Consider the following 19,519-nt stretch of genomic DNA (forward strand, 5'->3'; position numbering starts at 1 on the left):
CTGAAACCGAGTCAGACCCTTAACCAACTGAGCCACCCAGGAGCCCCCCAGATTTAATTCTTATTATTATTTTTTTTTTAATTTATTTTTGAGACAGAGAGAGACAGAGCACGAGCAGGGGAGGGGCAGAAAGAGACAGGGAGACACGGAATCCGAAGCAGGCTCCAGGCTCCGAGCTGTCAGCACACAGCCTGACACCGGGCTCGAACTCACAAACCGTCAGATCATTACCTGAGCCGAAGTCAGACACTTAACCGACTGAGCCACCCAGGCGCCCCTCCCCAGATTTAATTTTTAAACGTTCATTTTGGCTGCCTTGAATAGAATGGATTGAGAAAGGCACGATTAGATGTGGAGGAACTATTCAGGTGGCTGGTAATTTGGACTGCAAGGACACTTGTGATACAACTGGTTTCTCCTGGTGAAGAACTGGAACTACAGCCTCGAGCCTTTATGAACAGAGAAAAAGAAGTATCTTTCCTCTGGTTGCTCTTTGACTTCCATCCAGTACCAATGTTCATAAACTCCAGGTCGGCACAATCCCCACTTCAAAGCCCAACCTCCCTACTTGCCTTTTTCTCACATCTAACTTTTCCTTGTGAATTCCTTCCTATTCATGTTTATTTTATATCAACCAGGACAATGGCTTCTCACCCCTGCCTGTGGTTTTTACTTATCAGAATGCTTTCAACGAAATCACTAGCAGTGAGTTTGCAGACTCGGGGCTTTATTGTAAGAACGAGAAATACTAGGGAAAAAGACTGTGTAACAGGTGTATCCCCACACCACCACCAATTAATAATCCAACACTGAAAATACTTGGAGCTTTTAAACGACAGATTCTCACTGTATTCAGAAAGGAGACCTATCAGATGGGGAAATATCTGCATTTTAAGGTGGACACTGAAGGCCTGCAGTTCTCTCCCCTCGCTCTCCAGAGCCCCCCCCCCCCCCCCCCCCCCGAGGGCAGGCACCGATGTCCCCCGAGCCCTCTGGGAAGTGGAGTCCTTCCGCCGGGACCCCCGACCTGGCGCGGTCGCCTCCAAGTGCGCAGATGCGACTCCAGACGGAGCCTCAGGCTCGAGCCTTTTGTTCCCCCACAGCTCCGTGTGTCCGGAAAGCGACTCCGTCCTCCCCTCCGTCTTTCCCAGAGCGCAGCCCGGCGGGGACCCGCCTTGTGGCCGGAGCCGAGTGGGCAGCGCGTCCAGGGGTAAGAGAAAGCTGGACCCTGAGGCGCGGGCATCGGCGACCCGCCGGTCCGTGCGCGCGGCTGCAGTGCCTCCCGCAGCAGCCCGAGCCAGGCTCTCAGGTTCCGGCCCGGCGCATAAAGGGCCGGGCCCTGCCCTTGTCCTATGCCCGCTCCCCGGTGCTGTGCGTAACCCTCCCGCTTCTCTCCGGCTGGGAGGCAAGCCGGGTCTGAGGCTTTAGTTCTGAGCTAGGAGGCGTCCGGGAAGCGCGGTTGCCCCTAAGCCCTCTGGGAAGTGGAGTCCGGGAGTGTGGAGGGGGCATGGCCGAGCGGGGGACGGTGGGAACGCGACTGCTCCCGCCGTTTTGGGCCTTAAATCTTGCCACTGCACTAAGAGACTTAACCTGAACTCCTAGGACAGAAAGAAAAAAAGTGGGGTCTGTGTCTTACTCATTCCCCAAAGGACGCAGCCTTTGGCTACAAGCCAAGAGTACGCTTCCAAGGGGAAGGATTAAACCTGCGGTTAAACGGGCACAAACCGCAAGTTCCGTGCCCTTTACAAAGATTGGTCAGGCTCAAGTCCCAAAACAAGCATTTCAAGTGCAAGCAGGATACGGTTAATAAATTATTTATGGTGGGAGTATCAAGATGTGGCAGTCATTCAACAGGATGTGCTGCAGGTGTCTTTTTTGCAAATTCTGTTGAATTTTGTGTCAGCTTGTCCCCTTAGGCTGTACCGACTCGTTTTGTTCCTCCTGGTCATTCAGCCTGGTTTAAAGTTTAGTTTTTCTTCCTTGACATGAGGGAACCCACGTTGTCTGCCAGTTACTGTCTGTCAGTTATTACTGAAGTCTTTTGTTCTCGCTCTGACCATGCAAGGGAATCCTGGCCTGTACATTTTCAGGGTCTTTTAAAAAGGTTAGGAATCAGCTGTATACAGGCCCCATCTATCAACTGCCTGTCTCTATGGATAGTAAGGATGAAGTTCATTAACTGTAGGAGTCCTGCTTGTATAGTTACCTGATGCTATAATCACAGGCTGTTTTATGGCCAGTTGTGTGCTTTAGGGTCTCCTGGGTGTTTCTGCACAGCCTGGAGCCAGGTGTGAGGCTCACAGTTCACTGCACTCACTGCTTCTCTCCTGGTTTTGCCCTGGTTTGGCATATAGTGACTGATATCAGTACTCTAGAGAATGCTCTTCTAGCTGTGGAGACTAATTTAGCCTAAATAATAAAGGTTACAAGCAAAGAAGAATTACTTCTGAGGCCCTAAGACTTAAACATATAGGAATAAGCCTCCTAGGAATAGAGATAGAGAGGAAGATGCTCCAGGGAGCAGGAACCAACTCCAGAGGATGGCAAGCCTAACTTCAAAATCTCTCTCCAGAACTTCAGAGTAGAGTTGAATGATTTTCACAAAGAAGCAGATTATGTATTGTTGGAAAGTCCATGTTTATCTCATCTGAAACAGCGAATAAAGGAGAAATCATAGCAATAACAGGACAAAAAAAGAGAATCTAATCATGGATTATCTGACCATTGAAGCTGAGGAAGAAGGTAAGAATTACAGAAATAAACATGAAGTTTGAAAGTGGGGACAAGTGGAAAAACACCTTTGATGAGAATTAAAAGGTTAGATGCCCCTGCATGAAAGGAAATGGAAGCAGACATGTCCGCAAGTAGAGAAACTCAGTAAGCTACCAGTTTTGGAAATCACGAAGCAGGCTCCTTGTGACACGTTCTCCAGTCCCATTTTCCTCTTCCAGCACTCCTGTGCCCATCCACATTCCCTCTGCAGCCATGGAAGAGAGAATATTCCATTTTCCACCCCCTGTTAGGCTATTATAAAAGGTTGATGTATTGTGGGTCTATAAGCTTAGCTTTTTGGGCAAGAGACTTTCACTTTATCGTCTTATTGTACCCTCATCCCACCTTTTTGAGTGAAGTCAGGTGGGCCCTGTGCATACAATTTACCTGGCTTGTGATAACTTTTGTCCTAATGAATTTGGAAGTGGGGAAATAGAGCTTACCTCCTTCATAGCTTTTTCTTCTCCCTCTAGTCCTTCCAGCCATTACTACCGAGGATGCTTCTCTGCCCCAAAAACAGAACACGGAAGAAATGGAACCCACTGTTGAGCTCCCTCCTGTTGAGTTCCAGGCAAGTCTTTGATTTCCTCATATGAAATCTTAGCTTGGAGTTCACAGTGTGTCATTTGCTTTTTTCATCTTGCTTTGGAGGTCCACGGCAATCCCAACTAGAGAACTGAACCAAAGTAATTTTTCTTTGAAGACTTGAAGGTCTGGGGAGAGCTCAGGCTTGAGCACTGATTTTGGTAGTAGTCTGTGTGAACAGTATTTTAAATCACAAAACTAAGGGAATAGAAAAGAGATGAGATTTTATGACTGAGCTCTCCAACACTGTGAGATCAGGGAGATGAAGAGGAACCAGCAAAGGATACTGAGAAGATGTGGCCAGTGTGGCCAGTGAGGTAGGAAGTCAGAAGTTTGGCATCCTGGTAAACAATTGGAGAAAGTGTTTAAAAGGAGCAGGGAGTGATCAGCTTTTAAATGCTGCTGCTAAGTCAAGTAAGATGAGGCCTGAGAATTGACCATTGGATTTAAAAATATGAAGATCACTGGTCACTGCCAAGAACAATGTCATGGAGTTGTAGGAATGAAAGCCTGATTGGAAAGGGTTCAGAAGAGAATAGGAGAGAAGTTGGAAGCAGGGATGACTGACAGCCATTTTGGAGAGTTTTATGCTAAAGCAGAGGACAGAAATAGGGTGATAGCGGGAAGCAGTAGCAAGACCAGAGAGGGTTTTTATTTTTTATTTTTTTAAGATGGGAGAAATAACAGGTTGCTTATAGGCATGTAAGAATGGATGGAGAAGAGAAGATGTCTAACAACTGAGCTCTGGGGAACTCTAACATTTAGAGCCACTTTTCAAACATAGCTTCATTTATTTTAAACAAGAAATCATGTGAGTTAGGAGTGATGCTTATTTCACAGTAAAACTGAGGCTCACAGCAGCTCCTGGCTGGCTCAGTCAGTGGAGCATGCAATTCTTAATCTCAGGGATGTAAGTTTGAGACCCACGTTGAGTGTAGAAATTACTTAAACATAAAATCTTGTGGGAGTGCCTGGGTGGCTCAGTTGGTTGGGTGGCCGATTTTGGCTCAGGTCATGATCTCATGCTTTGTGGGTTCGAACCCCACGTCAGGCTCTGTGCTGACAGCTCAGAGCTTGGAGCTTCCTTTGGATTCTGTGTCTCCCTCTCTCTGCCCCTCCCCTGCTCACACTGTGTCTCAAAAATAAATAAACGTTAAAAAAAATTTTTTTTAGGGGCCTCTGGGTGGCTCAGTAGGTTAAGCGTCCAACTTCGGCTCAGATCATGATCTCATGGTTCGTGAATTCGGGCCCTATGTTGGGCTCCGTGCTGACAGCTCAGAGCCTGGAGCCTGATTGGGATTTTGTGTCTCCCTGTGTCTCTGCCCCTCCCCCACTCATGCTCTGTCTCTCAAAAATAAATAAAAAACATAAAAAAATTATTTTTAAATCAGTAAATCCAAAATACATACATACATACATACATACATACATAAATAAATAAAAAGTAAATTTCAGGTGCCTGGGTGGCCCAGTTGGTTAAGTATCCGACTCTTGATTTTGGCTCAGGTCATGATCTCACAGTTCCTGAGACTGAGCCCTTTGCTGGGCTCTGTGCTGACAGCGTGAAGCTTACTTAGGATTCTCTCTCTCTCCCTCTCTCTGCCCCTTCCCCATTCATGTGCATATGCTCTTTCTCTCAAAATCAGTAAATAAACTTAAAAAACATAAAATCAGTAAATCCACTCATTCAGAACAACTGCAATTACTAAAAGATAACTAGATAAATCTAAAAGTCATGACCCTAGTACAGAGAAGGAAGAACAGCATGACTGTCTGTATACATTCAGGATATCAAGCAGAAGCTCTATAAAATCTCAGAATATTTCAGGAATCAGTATAAATTACATATCTGAGACTTACCCCATCTACAACAACTAAGTGCAATTAGTAATTGACATCTGGTTGTCATTCAGTGGTTAAATTTTTTTTTATTTTTATTTATTTATTTTTCTTTTTTGACAGAGAGAGAGACAGAACATGAGCAGGGGAGGGGCAGAGAGAGAGGGAGACACAGAATCCGAAGCAGGTTCCAGGCTCTGAGCTGTCAGCACAAAGCCCGACGCGGGGGCTCAAACCCATGGACCGCGAGATCATGACCTGAGCTAAAGTCCGACGCTCAACTGACTGAGCCACCCAGACGCCCCCCAGTGGTTAATTTATATTAGATTTATTTAGTAAAATATGTGAGAGACAGAAAAATATAGGAAAGAGGATAGCTTTGCTATCAAATCACTATGTTGTACACCTGAAACTAATATACTTTATGTCAACTATACTTGAATTTAAAGAAAGAGTATATGGGGTGCCTGGGTGGCTCAGTTGATTGAGCGTCTGACTCTTGATTTCACCTCAGGTCATGATCCCAGGGTCAGGGGATTGAGCCCCACATCAGGCTCTGCTCTGAGCATGGAGCCTGCCTAAGATTCTTTCCCTCTGCCCCTCTCTCCTACTCATGCTCTTCTTTCTAAAGTAAAGTAAAATAAAATAAAATGAAATGAAATGAAATAAAATATGTTGTTCCATTAAAAAAAAAAAAAAGAACCAAAAGGGTATAGCTTTGGAGCCAGACTGTCTGGGTCCAGATGTCATATCTGATCCTCACATCTGTAAATACTGTTAATAATAGTACTTATCTCATGAAGTTATCATTACAAGAGGTAGTTCAAAGGGCTCAGCACATAGAAAATATAAGTGTTAGCTGTTATTATTTTCCCTAATACAGACTAATACATAGAAATCTTAGACTGTTCCACTAAAATAAAGGTTTAGCCGTCATATTAAAAAATACTGTCTCTTATAGATTGTTCTCCTCCCCAAGTTCTATAAGAATATGCTTGTTCTTGGGGCGCCTGGGTGGCTCAGTCAGTTGAGCGTCTGACTTCGGCTCAGGTCATGCTCTCACGGTCCATGGGTTCAAGCCCCGCATCGGGCTCTGTGCTGACAGCTCAGAGCCTGGAGCCTGCTTCCGATTCTGTGTCTCCTTCTCTCTCTGCCCTCCCCCACTTGTGCTCTCTCTCTATCAAAAATAAATAAACAAAAAAAATTAAAGAATATGCTTGTTCTTGCAGGAATTGGTGACAGTCAAGGATGAGGAAATGGACTTCAGTCATGTGGAGGAAGAAGAGCTGAATTCTGCCCAAAGGTACATGGGCATTGATATGAAAGTGGAGAATTGTGGGAGCCTGGTATTTTGGGGTAAGGAAATTATTTTGTAATGCAAACTGCTTACTGGGACATAAACTTCCTCTATAACTCATGGCATCTAAAATGCCATAGTTTTGCTTAAAATCCAGAAAGCCCTGATCTCCTAGGAGATCCCTGATCACTCTGGGCTCAGAATTGGGCTTTTTTTTTCTCTTTTGGCAAGTAAAAGTTTACATTTCTGGTATTGAAAAAGGATAGCTTTATTACATTGGTTTTAAGATTTATAAAATTATAGTAACCAAAACAGTGTGGTACTGGTATAGATGTAAATCGATAGAACAGAATAGATAGTCCAGAAATAGACCTGCACATATGTGGTCAATTTTTTTTTTTTGCAATCATTCATTTTATCTTTTTTTTTTTTTTAAGGAATAGAATTTAGTGTCTCTTATGTTTTGTCTCCCTTTCTGTTTTTTATCTTAATTTTCACTTCCTTTTCCCTGTGTTCATCTGTTTTGTTTCTTGAATTCCACATATGAGTGAAATCATGTATTTGTCTTTCTCTGACTTATTTTACCTAGCATAATACACTCTATTTCCATCCGTGTTGTTGCAAATGGCAAGATTTCATTCTTTTTGGTTGCCAGGTAATATTCCATTGTATATATATACCACATCTTCTTTATCCATTCGTCATTTGATGGACATTTGGGCTCTTCCCATAATTTTGCTATTGTCAATAGTGTCGCTATAAACATTGGGGTGCATGTGCTCCTTCAAATCAGCATTTTTGTATCCTTTGGATAAACACCTAATAGTGTAATTGCTGGGTTATAGGGTGTTCTAGTTTTAATTTTTTGAGGAACCTCCAAACTTTTCCAGAGTGGCTGCACCACGAACTGCAAGATTATGACCTGAGCCGAAGTCAGACGCTTAACCAACTGAACTACCCAGGCACCCCATATAGTTGGATTTAAATCTTACATATAGCTACTTGTCTGCTATTTGTTCCATCTATTCCTTATTCATTTTTCTTTCTTTTTCACTTTTTTGGTTGCATATTTTTTTTACTCTATTTTATATCCACAATTAGCTTACCATTAAACCTTATTTAAAGTTCTTTTAATGGTTGTCCTAGAGTTCCCAAATGCTTCTTTAATTAATCACAGTTATCTATTTTTAAAATTTATTTATTTTGAGAGAGAGAGAGAGCAGAGGAGGGGCAGAGAGAGATTGAGAATCCCAGGCAGGCTCTGTGCTGTCAGCGCAGAGCCCAATGCAGGGCTTGAATTCACAAACCATGAGATCATGACCTGAGCCAAAACCAAGAGTTGGACGCTTAACCAACTGAGCCATGCAGGTACCCCAGTCACAGTATATTTTTATTATTTTTTAATTTCTCTTATTTTTTTTAATTTTTAAAATGTTTATTATTTTTGAGAGAGAGAGACAGAGAGCAAGCAGGGAAGGGGCAGACAGAATCGGAAGCAGGCTCCAGGCTCTGAGCTGTCAGCATAGAGCCCGATACAGGGCTCAAACTCATAGACCACAAGATCATGACCTGAGCTGTAGTCGGCAGCCCAACTGACTGAGCCACCGAGGCAACCCAATCACAGTATATTTTTAAAGAGTAATATACCAGGGGCACCTGGGGGGCTCAGTTGGTTAAGCATCCCACTTCAATTCAGGTCATGATCTCACAGTTCCTGAGTTTGAGCCCCACATCGGACTCTCTACTGTCAGCACAGAGCCTGCTTCAGATCCTCTGTCTCCCTCTCTTTCTGCACCTCCCCTGCCAAAAATAAGTAAACATTTATTAGAAAGAAAAAGAATATTATACCACATCATGTCTGGTATAAGAACCTTACTTCTGGAGACTTCTAATTCCTCTCTCCCATCTTTTGTATAATTGTTCTCATGCATTTTACCTTTACATACACTATAAAATCACAATATATTGCTACTATTTTTGTTTGACAGTCAATTATCTCTTAGAGTAATTAAAAATAAGAAAAAAAGGGGGGGTGGACCCTGGGTGGCTCAGTTGGTTAAGCTTCTGACTTCGGCTGAGGTCATGATCTCAAAGTTCATGGGTTTCAGCCCAGTGTCGGCTCTGGGCTAAAAGCTAAGAGCCTGGAGCCTGCTTCAGATTCTATGTTTCTCTCTCTCTCTGCCCCTCCCCTGCTCATGCTCTGTCTCTCTCAAATAAACATAAAAAAAATTTTTAGTAAGAAAAAAATTAATTTTATATTTATTTTCATTTATGCCATTGTCAACACTATTCATTTTTTATATTGATCAGGGGTTGGCAAACTCTCTCTATAAAGGACCAGATGGTAAACATTCTCTGCTTTGTGGGCCATATACTCTTTGGCAATTAGTTAACTTTGCCATTGTAGCATGAAGGCAGCCATAAACAATATGTAAACAAGTGAGAGTGGCCAGATTTGGTCTGTGGTGGGTCAGTTTGGCCCATTGATACAAGTTTTTGACTTGTATCAATCACCTTCTGCCTATAAGAGCATTTCTTTCTTTCTTTGTTAATCCAAGTTAGTTAACATATAGTGTAATAATGATTTCAGGAATAGAATTTAGTGGCTCATCACTTACATATAATACCCAGTGCTCATCCCAAAAAGTGCCCTCCTTAATGCCTATCACCCATTTAGCCCATCTCCTCACTCACCTCCCCTCCAGCAACCCTCAGTTTATTCTCTGTATTTAAGCGTCTCTTATGGTTTGCTTCCCTGTTTTTATCTTATTTTTGCTTCTTTTCCCCTATGTTCATCTGTTGTGTTTCTTAAATTCCACATATGAGTGAAATCATATGATATTTGTCTTTCTCTGACTTATTTCTGGGGGACCGGAGGGAACTATTTAAAAAGTCAAAAGTGTTGTTTCTGGGTGATTATTATAAATGATTTTTTTTGTCTTGTACTTTTTCAAAACTGTCTAATCTCAACCTGTGTTTCCATCTTTCCACCCTTCTCTAGATGTTTTATATTAACATTTATTCTCATCCCACCTGCTTATATCCTCCTTTCTGGTTAGTCTGCTCAGTTTTCCACTCTCTTAAGTACAGCATCTTCATTGTCCTTTTATTGTGCCTTATATTACTCATTCTCCCATCTCTGTTATTTTCTGACACTTCCTCTGCCACTGCCAGGAAGTGCTTTCTGAAAACATTCTAATAAACATGTTTAATAAGCATCATTTTTGGGGTTGCCTAGGTGGCTCAGTTGGTTGAGCATCTGATTCTTGGTTTCAGCTCAGGTCATGATCTCACAGTTGTGGGATCAAGCCTCACGCTGGGCTCTGCGCTGACAGCAAGGAGCTGTCTCTCCCTCTCTGCCCCTCTCTCTGGATCTTTCTTTCTCTAAAAATAAATAAACACTTTTTCAAAAGCATCATTTTTGTTTTATTTTCTTCTTGCTAACTCAGCAGTTTTCTTTCTCTCATCAAAGAGAAAACAAAAATACGTGTACTTTTTATTTATTTCAGATTCCGAATCTATACCTGAAACTAAAGAATCTTTTTCAAAGCAAGAACTTTATGAAGAAGTGTCCTCCGAAAGAGAGCTGATAATAGAAAGACTTAAAAAGGTTGAGGCCTGGGACTCCAGATTGATAGAAGCCTGGCAATGTGAAGGCACATTAGAAAGGCAGCAAGGAAACCAGAAGGAAAATTTAAGGGAAGCCATAATTAAACACAACAAAACCACTGTGGAGGATTGTAATGAAATTGGGGAAAGTTCAAACCCAATCAAACATCGAAATATTTACTCAGTGAAAAAGCCTTGGAAGTGCAATGAATGTGGGAAGTTCTTCAGTTACTACTCAGCCTTTATCCTACATCAGAGAATTCATACTGGAGAGAAGCCTTATGCATGTACTGAGTGTGGAAAGGCCTTCAGTCGGAGCTCATCACTTATTCAGCATCAGAGAATTCACACGGGAGAAAAACCTTACGAGTGTAACAAATGTGGGAAAGCCTTCAGTCATCGGTCAGCCCTCATTCAGCATCATATCATTCACACTGGAGAAAAGCCCTATGAGTGCAATGAATGTGGGAAAGCCTTCAACCAAAGCACATACCTTATTCAACACCACAGAATCCATACTGGAGAGAAACCCTATAAATGCAAGGAATGTGGGAAAGCTTTCAATGATACCTCATCCCTAATTAAACATCAAAGAGTTCATACTGGAGAAAAACCTTATGGATGTAAAGAATGTGGGAAAGCCTTTAGTGACAGGTCGGGCCTCACTCAACATCAGAGAACTCATACAGGGGAAAAGCCATATGAATGCAGTGAATGTGGGAAAGCTTTCAGCTACTGTTCAGCTCTTATTCAACATCAAGGAACCCATACTGGGGAGAAACCTTACAAATGTAACGAATGTGGGAAAGCCTTCAGTGATCGCTCAGCTCTCATAAGACACCAAAGAATTCATACTGGGGAGAAACCTTACAAATGTAAAGAATGTGAGAAAGCTTTCAGCCAGAGCTCATCTCTTACAAAGCATCTGAGAACTCATACTGGAGAGAAACCATATAAATGCAGTGGTTGTGACAAAGCCTTCAGTCAGAGTTCATCTCTTATTCAACATCAGAAAACCCATACAGGAGAAAAACACTACAGATGTAAGAAATGTGAGAAAACCTTCAGTGTGCGTTCAGCCTTTTATCAACATAAAGAAATTCATGATGAATAGAATGCAGTAAATTCATGAAATAGTTATGTATTCTTGGGGCACCCAGCTGGCTCAATAAGGCTGGCTCAATGCAATTCTTGATATTGGGGTCATGAGTTCGAGTCCCATGTTGGGCAGAGTTTACTTAAAAAAAGAAAAAAGAGGGGAACCTGGGTGGCTCAGTCAGTTAAGCATCCGACTTCAGCTCAGGTCATGATCTTGCACTCCATGAGATTAAGCCCTACATCAGCTCAGAGCCTAGAGCTTGCTTCAGATTCTGTGTCTCCCTCTATCTCTGCCCCTTTCCTGCTGGCACTCTTTCTCTCTTAAAAGTAAACATTAAAAAAAGAAAAAGAATTATGTATTCTCTACTGATCATGTAGACCTGTGTTCTAAATATTACAGGGTACTACAAAAATGTATGAGGCTGCATCATGCAAAAAATAGCTCTCTTCCTTGAAATGGTATTAGGTATGGGAAGAGGACAAGAGGTATAGTAACAGAACCCAAGAAGCTGAAGAGTGGAGAATTCCTAGGGGAGCACAGAAGGAGAAGTTCTGGTTAAGTCAGAGAAAAGAGAGTCAGGAGCTAAGCATCTAATATCAGTAGAAAAACTAATCCAAGCAGCAGACTTAACAGTACTTGAGGCTGATGGCTCTCTAAATAGTAGTTTCAACCTGAAGCCAAGTGTGGAGGATCAGGATCCCAAAGAGGAAAATCACCAGGATGTTTCTCTAGGAAAAAAAAGAGGAAGAAAAATATCTAAGCCTAGGAAATCCTCCTTTTCTCTGTCCCTGCACTCCACTTGTTCACTTGAACATTTGCAAACATTTACACCATTGCTTATTAATCCTGGGTGTACACTGAAATCATCTGAAAATACCTGGGTCTCAGTCCTAGAGATTCTGATTAAATTTGGCCTGGGGTGTAGCCTGGGCATCAGGAATTTAAAAACTCCTCAGGTAGTTCCAATATGCAGCCAAGATTAAGAACCACTGATCTAGGCTCTTAGTGAACAAGGATCAAGTCAATAAGGAAGGATAATAACAACCCACGTTCATTCTCGGGAGCGCTCTGTGTCCTTGTTTCTGCCTTTTCTTTCTCTTGCCAATGATATAATGTCATCTTTTCTTTTACCTGACATTGGATCCTTTTGTTTGGTCCTTTTCTGTTTTCTCTGACTTTGTGTAAATTGAGCTGCCTGATCCTAACTTCTGCTCTGGCCCCTTACCCTTGCTAAATGTGCTCTTTTAAGCCTGCTTAAAGCTTTCTCAACCTCTTCTGCCCACAAGGATCATATATTGTGCTTGCTACCCATGGCCCGATGGTGGCAAATATTAACCATAAGAAACAAGAGGAGAACCTAAAGACCAAAATCAGGAGTGGAGACAGGGTGACTGGAAGGGAACTTCAAAGGGTTAAACTTTTGACTCCAACTGTATAGTTTGTATCTTAGAACTTCCTGAAACTACAATAAAATTTAGTTGTGTGCACGAATTAATACTGAACTTCAAGGGATGTAGGTGGAAGGAAAGGTAAATAAAAAGTGTTTCTACATTTAATATGACAAACAGTAGTAATGCTAAAGAGATTACGAGAAATTACAGATGATACTGTAACCCTAAAGAATACCCATTAAATAATAATGCAAGTAGAGGAATTAAATCACATATTAAAAAATGTTTAACCCTAGGGGGTGCCTGCTGGCTTAGTCAGGGAGCATGCGACTCTTGGGGTTGTGAGTTTGAGTCCTACACTGGGTGTAGAGATTACCTAAATAAATAAAACTTAAAATGTTTAACCCAGAAGAAGGCAGGAAAGGAGGAAGAGAGACACAGAACAAATTGTAAACAGGCAGCAAACTGGGAGACCTAAGTTCAGCCATATCAGCAATTGCATTAAACATAAAAGAAACACTCCAAATAAAACTGACAGGTTGTCAGACTGAATAAAGAATGACCCAACTATATCTAAAAGAGGAACACTTTAAATACAGAAACACAGGTGAACATTCAAGAGATAAAGATACACAATGAAAACACTAATCATAAGAAAGCTGGATATGTTAATATCACATATAATAGAATTCAAGAAGGTATCATCATAAACAGAGGACATTTTATAATGATAAAATGGTCAATTCATCAAGGTTGGTAAATCTTATAATGTGTAACTATGTTACAGATGTGGCGTGTTAATATTATAAATAAGATCATTTTAAGTTTACTAATATAATATGTGCCTAATATCAGGGCTTCCAAAATCACAAAGTAAAAACTGACAGAACTAAATTTTAAGAAAGAACAATCCACAATTTTATAATTGGAAATTATAACACTCCATTCTCAGCAGCTGATAGAATATCTAGACAACAAACATTAAAGATTTAGAAGAGCTGAACAATATGTCTATATTGTCTACCGTCTTGAATTGAGTGGCATATATGCTTTATAGAACACACAAGGAACATGCAGCAACTTCAGAGTGCACATTCCCTTCAAGTGCACATGAAATGTTCAAGTTAGATTGTACACTGGGCCTTAGAGCAAGGCTCAGTAAATTTAAAGGACTTAGAATATTCTCTACTACATTTGATGAAAGTAGAGATCAATAAAAATAAGAGGAGGGGTGGGGCGCCTGGGTGGCTCAGTCAGTTAAGTATTCGACTTCACCTCAGGTCATGATCTCACGGTCTGTGAGTTCGAGCCCCGCTTCGGGTTCTGTGCTGACAGCTCGGAGCCTGGAGCCTGCTTCGGATTCTGTGTCTCCCTCTCTCTCTGCCCCTCCCCTGCTCCTGCTCTGTCTCTCTCTGTCTCAAAAATAAATTTAAAAAAATCAGCAACAACAAAAAAATAGGACGGGTGCCTGGGTGGCTCAGTGGGTTAAGCATCCAACTTTGGCTCAGGTCATGATCTCACAGTTTGTGGGTTCGAGCCCTGCATCAGGCTCTGTGCTGACAGCTCAGAGCCTGGAGCCTGCTTTGGATTCTGTGTCTCCTTCTCTCTCTTCCCCTCCCCAACCTGTGCTCTGTCTCTCTCTGTCTTTCAAAAATAAATAAATGTTACCAAAAAAAAAAAAAAAAAAAAAAGGTTGAGGGGCATCTGGGTGGCTCAGTCAGTTAAGCCTCTGACTCTTGATCTCAGCTCAGGTCATAATCTCACTGTTTGTGAGTTCCAGCCCCGCATCGCATTCTGCATTGATTGCGCAGAGCCTGCTTGGGATTCTGTCTCCCCTTCTCTCTAACCCTTGCCCACTTGTGCTCTCCCTCTCTCAAATAATAAACTTTAAAAAAAAAAAAAAGGTTCAAAGTCCATCATCTCAGTTTCCACTGAAAGACTAAAAGTGGAAGCAAATTTAAACACAAAGTAAAAGAAAATATATGATAAAGAGAAGAAATTTTAAAGTACAAAGCAGATACACAATAAAATCAACAAAGGCAAAGGTTGGTACTTTGTGTATGGCTACTTTTACAAACAACAGAAAACTGGGAGAGTACACAAGAAAATTATATGTAGGCATTGGAGGGAGTGAAGTGAATGGAGCAGGGGTAGAGTGCCACCCTCTACTGTATTTTGTTTTGATTTTTGAGTCACTCAAAAAATTTTAGTATCCATCTAGTACTATTCTAAGCCATATTGGATCCTGAAGCAAAAAGAAACATATATGCCCCTATATACACTTATCAAAATATCTTCCTGTGATTTGAATCAGATTGGAAAAGTTAATAAAAGCTCCATAATTAAGAAAAAATGACTATAGAGGCGCCTGGCTGGCTCAGTCAGTAGAGCATGTGATTCTTGATCTTGGGGTTGTGAGTTTGTGCCCCTTGCTGGGCATCAAGTTTACTTAAAAAATAAAAATATAGATAGATAGATAGATAGATAGATAGATAGATAAAAATGACCAAAAAAAATGACAACCTGTACAGAGTGGGATGTGATGGCTTCATGGTCCAGGAACCATGAGCTGATTAGAAATAACTTCCAAATTCACAATAATCCTGGATTATAAAACAAGCAAACAACAATTTGTCTTATCTAAAAGTCTGATATTTTGTTTTTCATGGACTTTTTTGCATTAATTTTGATTTAGAAAATATTGCATTAAAACATTATTTCTCTTGATTACTGAGTTTTTTGGTGCCTCTTAAATTTTGCATCCAAGGTGATTGCTTCATTTGCCTCACCCTGATCCCTGCCCTGAACACATTAGACGGGATCATCTGGACTGGAGAGCTGGAATGGAGGAGATTCAGTGATTGTCATCACGCCCAAAGAAAGCAAAGACTCTTTGTGGACATATTTCTTTAAAGACTCATGGGGCACTTGGGTGGCTCAGTAGAATGGGTGTCTGACTTCGTCTCAGGTCATGATCTCACAGCTGGTGAGTTCGAGCCCCGAGTTGGGCTCTCTGCTGTCAGCGCAGAGCCCTCTTTGATTCCTGTCTCCCCCTCTCTCTCTGCCCCTCCCCAACTCATGCTTTCTGTCTCAAAAATAAACAAAAACATTTAAAAAAAACCTCATTAAAAGACTGTAAAGATATGAGTAGGTTTTAGCAAATTCTAAAACTTGATTTGTATTTTTGTTGTTGTTGTTGTTGTTTACTAAGAATCACAGCTTGGTGTTACTGGGCAATTTGGGTTTTCTTCTTTGTGACTGAGGAAATCAACAGAGACATCCATCGGTTACCCAATCTCACTCTAGGATTTTCCATCTGGAGGTCTGGAAGCTTCATCTCAGGGGCCCTTCAGGGAACCACATGCCTCCTGACAGGGTCCAAAAACCCAATATCCAACTACAGTTGCTGAGCTCACGCTCCTATCCCTGCTCCACCTGGGGACCTCAGTCGGCACTGTCCATACATACCCATGGCAAGATTGCTGGAACTATACAGATTAACTCAGGTGAGTGATTAAAAAGCTCATTTTCATTTTATCACCCTTTACCCACCAATCTGAACAACCTCCTTGCAGTTTCAACCCAAAGTCACAGTGCAGTCCCCCTCAAAATGTAAAGGAGCACACAGGCATTCCTCCTCATTCAGCAAACATTTTCCCGTGACTCTGTTTCCTCATCAGTACAATGAGGAAAACAATAGCACCTACTTCACAGAGTTGTTATGTGGATGCTGTAAATTAATTCATGTAAAGCGCATGAGACAGTCCCTGGAACACAGGGAAATCCTCAATAAATGCAAGATATTACCTATTAGTTTTGGTCATTATATAAACTTTTAATAAAAATACATGAGGGGCAGGGCACCTAGGTGGCTCAGTCGGTTAAGTGTCCGACTCTTGATTTCGGCTTTGGTCATGATCCCAGGGTTGTGGGATGGAGCCGTGCGTTGAGCTCCACACTGAGTATGGAGCCTGCTTGAGATTCTCTCTCTCTCTCTCTCTCTCTCTCTCTCTCTCTCTCTCTCTCTCTCTCCTCTTCCCCCACTTGTGCTCTCCCTCAAGAAAAAAAAATAAAATAAAAATACATGAATGATTTTAAGGGATTCTCAACCATTGCTGAAGAAATAAAATGCATCATTCAGATAACCAGAAAAGTGGCTGGTGATAACTTTGTTCACAGTTTCAAGGAAGAAATGAAAAGTTTTGAGACTCATGGGAATTAACTGAGAGCCATGGGAAAACACCAAAACGAAGTTCAAGGAAATAATTAAACTGTTCTACAAGAGAACAAGATATTGATGAACAGGAAGATGTTCAAGCTAGCTAGAGCCTAGAATCTTCATGTATTTGCTGAAAAGAGCTAAGTAGTAAATAACTTAAATGATTTGAGTATAGTCCCCCTCGAGAATGATATACTGTACATTACTGCATATATTTTACATATATACATATTTGCTGTGTACAAGTGTTCATGCAAAATCACATATTTTGGATAAGGTAAAGGATTTTACAGGAATACTTGTGAAGTCATTTGATTCATCTCACCATCTAAATTCAGAACCTATCCTCCACCTAAGGTGTATTTTCACAGTAAATAGGATATTTGGGAAATAATAAGATAACTGGTTTGACTGGATTTTGACAGAAAAGGCATGATTCATACTGAGAGGATCCTGGACATTAGGATAAGAAATAGGGACTTTAGAGGCACCGGGGTGGTTCAGTCAGTTGAGCGTCCGACTTCAGCTCAGGTCATGATCTCACAGTTCATGAGTTCGAGCCCTGCATTGGGCTTTGTTGCTGACAGCTGGGAGCCTGGAACCTGCTTCAGATTCTGAGTTTCCCTCTCTCTCTACCCCTCCCCTGCTCATGCTCTGTCTGTCTCTCTCAAAAATAAACATTAAAAAAAATAGGGACTTTATTTGGGGGGCTTGGCTATCTAATGAGTTTTTTTTCTTTTTCCTAAGCACAGGGATGACAATGGTGAAATATCATACAGTAGAACACCAGTTGCCCAGAATTTCTGGGGATGTAGCTGTTCCAAATTTATAAAATCATAATCATAATAATTGTTTCAGCTTCAACATCATGTGCACCTACCCTCACTGTTTTAGATCTTGTGAGAAACTACAACAGCCCTGGAAATGCCCTCCCTCTGCACTCCTGATTATGACCACCGATTTCCTCTTAGGCAGGTCTATGGGAGGAAGGGATACAATCTGAGGGATGTGGAACCACATTAGCTACATGTCTGATTGTCAAGGGGCAAAGGCATTGCTATAGTGCAATAGAAACAATGGGGAAATCTATCGATTCCAATCATGTAGTTTGAATCAAGAGATGACTTTTAATGCAAAGCTGTGTTAGCTGCTCTCAAGCTATTTTAGTCATTTCATAAATGCTCTGGTTTTTTCTTAAACTGTAATTTCTCTGTAAATTGGTTAGTCCATCCCTGGACTATCAAGAATACAAAATAAGATTTATTTGGGGCGCCTGGGTGGCGCAGTCGGTTAAGCGTCCGACTTCAGCCAGGTCACGATCTCGCGGTCCGTGAGTTCGAGCCCCGCGTCGGGCTCTGGGCTGATGGCTCGGAGCCTGGAGCCTGTTTCCGATTCTGTGTCTCCCTCTCTCTCTGACCCTCCCCCGTTCATGCTCTGTCTCTCTCTGTCCCAAAAATAAATAAAAAACGTTGAAAAAAAAAATTCAAAATAAGATTTATTTGCTTTATTATTTTCTTTTTAGATTTATTTTGTTTTTACTTTATTTTAGAGAGTGCTAGCAGGGGAGAGGGGCAGCAGGAGAGGGAGAGAGAGATAATGGGAGAGAGAAAGAGAGAGAGAGACAAAGAGAATCTCAAGCAGGCTCCATGCCTAGCACAGAGCCTGAGGTGGGGTTTGATCCCTTGACTCTGGGACCATGACCTGAGCTGAAATCAAGAGTTGGACACTCAACTGACTGAGCTACCCAGGAGCCCCTAGATTTGTTTACTTTAAATGTGTATTTAAATACAATACAGAAAGTAGCCAAACAAAAGAACCGGCTGTTCCTTAATATCAGGGATACGTTTGCCTTTAATGTTGGGAATTAAACTCTAAGAGGTCTGCTCTAGTTGAACCTAGATTACATTGCCTCCTCTGCCCAGGAGTTTAGGGAGAAATTATTTCCAAGGGCTGAGAATTGCCCCACCTTTATTTAGAAAGTAAATAAACTGGAGAGAACAATTTACATGTATGTTATGATTTGGTATAGAAACATCATCATACATGTCAAAACTTTAAGTGTAAGGATAGGTTTCAGTATTCCTTCTATACGCTTCTGTCAGGATTCGCTTCAGATTTATGAAAAAGATGTGTTCACTTTCTGGGTCAGTTATGTACCCACTGGAGTCTGTCTCAGTAATGAGACTCCTTTTCTGCAGAGGACAGTAGTGACCAATCCTGGGCCCAGGGAATGACCCTACTTTAAATGGATCTGAGTGGGCATTGTGACTCAAGATGATGATTTGGGAATCCAGGGGAGCTCTCTGTTCATCACTGAGCTGGACAAAGTGGGAGCCTATAAGAAATTCCTAATTATCATTCCCACCTCCAAGTCCTGGGAGAACATAGAATACAACAAGGAACTGCTCAGGGTATCGACCTCAAAGGTCATTGTGATGTTTTTTTGTTTGTTTTTTTTTTAATTTTTTTTTTCAACGTTTATTTTATTTTTGGGACAGAGAGAGACAGAGCATGAACGGGGGAGGGACAGAGAGAGAGGGAGACACAGAATCGGAAACAGGCTCCAGGCTCCGAGCCATCAGCCCAGAGCCCGACGCGGGGCTCGAACTCACGGACCGTGAGATCGTGACCTGGCTGAAGTCGGACGCTTAACCGACTGCACCACCCAGGCGCCCCCATTGTGATGTTTTTTTAACAGCATGAGGTTT

The 19,519-nt window shown here is 41.7% G+C and overlaps 1 protein-coding gene across 2 annotated transcripts; it reads left to right on the plus strand.

The window, feature by feature from the left end:
* Nucleotides 1-975: 975 nt before the first annotated feature.
* On the plus strand, nt 976-15,860 carry LOC132677385 (uncharacterized). 2 transcript variants are annotated; one of them, XM_078439844.2, is made up of 5 exons: nt 976-1,210; nt 2,573-2,742; nt 3,246-3,343; nt 6,426-6,552; nt 10,003-15,860. In XM_078439844.2, exons 2-5 carry the CDS (start codon nt 2,709-2,711, stop codon nt 11,214-11,216), a joined length of 1,473 nt encoding a protein of 490 aa, XP_078295970.1. In that variant the 5' UTR covers nt 976-1,210; nt 2,573-2,708; the 3' UTR covers nt 11,217-15,860. The 2 variants fall into 2 exon arrangements, with proteins under 2 accessions (XP_078295970.1, XP_078295971.1); XM_078439845.2 differs by lacking the exon at nt 2,573-2,742.
* Nucleotides 15,861-19,519: the final 3,659 nt, after the last annotated feature.

Source organism: Panthera onca, chromosome E3 (assembly GCF_046562875.1).
Source record: "Panthera onca isolate mPanOnc1 chromosome E3, mPanOnc1 haplotype 2, whole genome shotgun sequence".
Taxonomy (NCBI): Eukaryota; Metazoa; Chordata; class Mammalia; order Carnivora; family Felidae; genus Panthera; species Panthera onca.

Coding starts and splice junctions, on each gene's coding strand:
- LOC132677385 (XM_078439844.2), top strand. CDS start 2,709: ATGGATTATCTGACCATTGAAGCTGAGGAAGAAG. Junction 3,344..6,425: donor TCCCTCCTGTTGAGTTCCAG/GCAAGTCTTTGA, acceptor TTGTTCTTGCAG/GAATTGGTGACAGTCAAGGA. Junction 6,553..10,002: donor TGGGAGCCTGGTATTTTGGG/GTAAGGAAATTA, acceptor TATTTATTTCAG/ATTCCGAATCTATACCTGAA.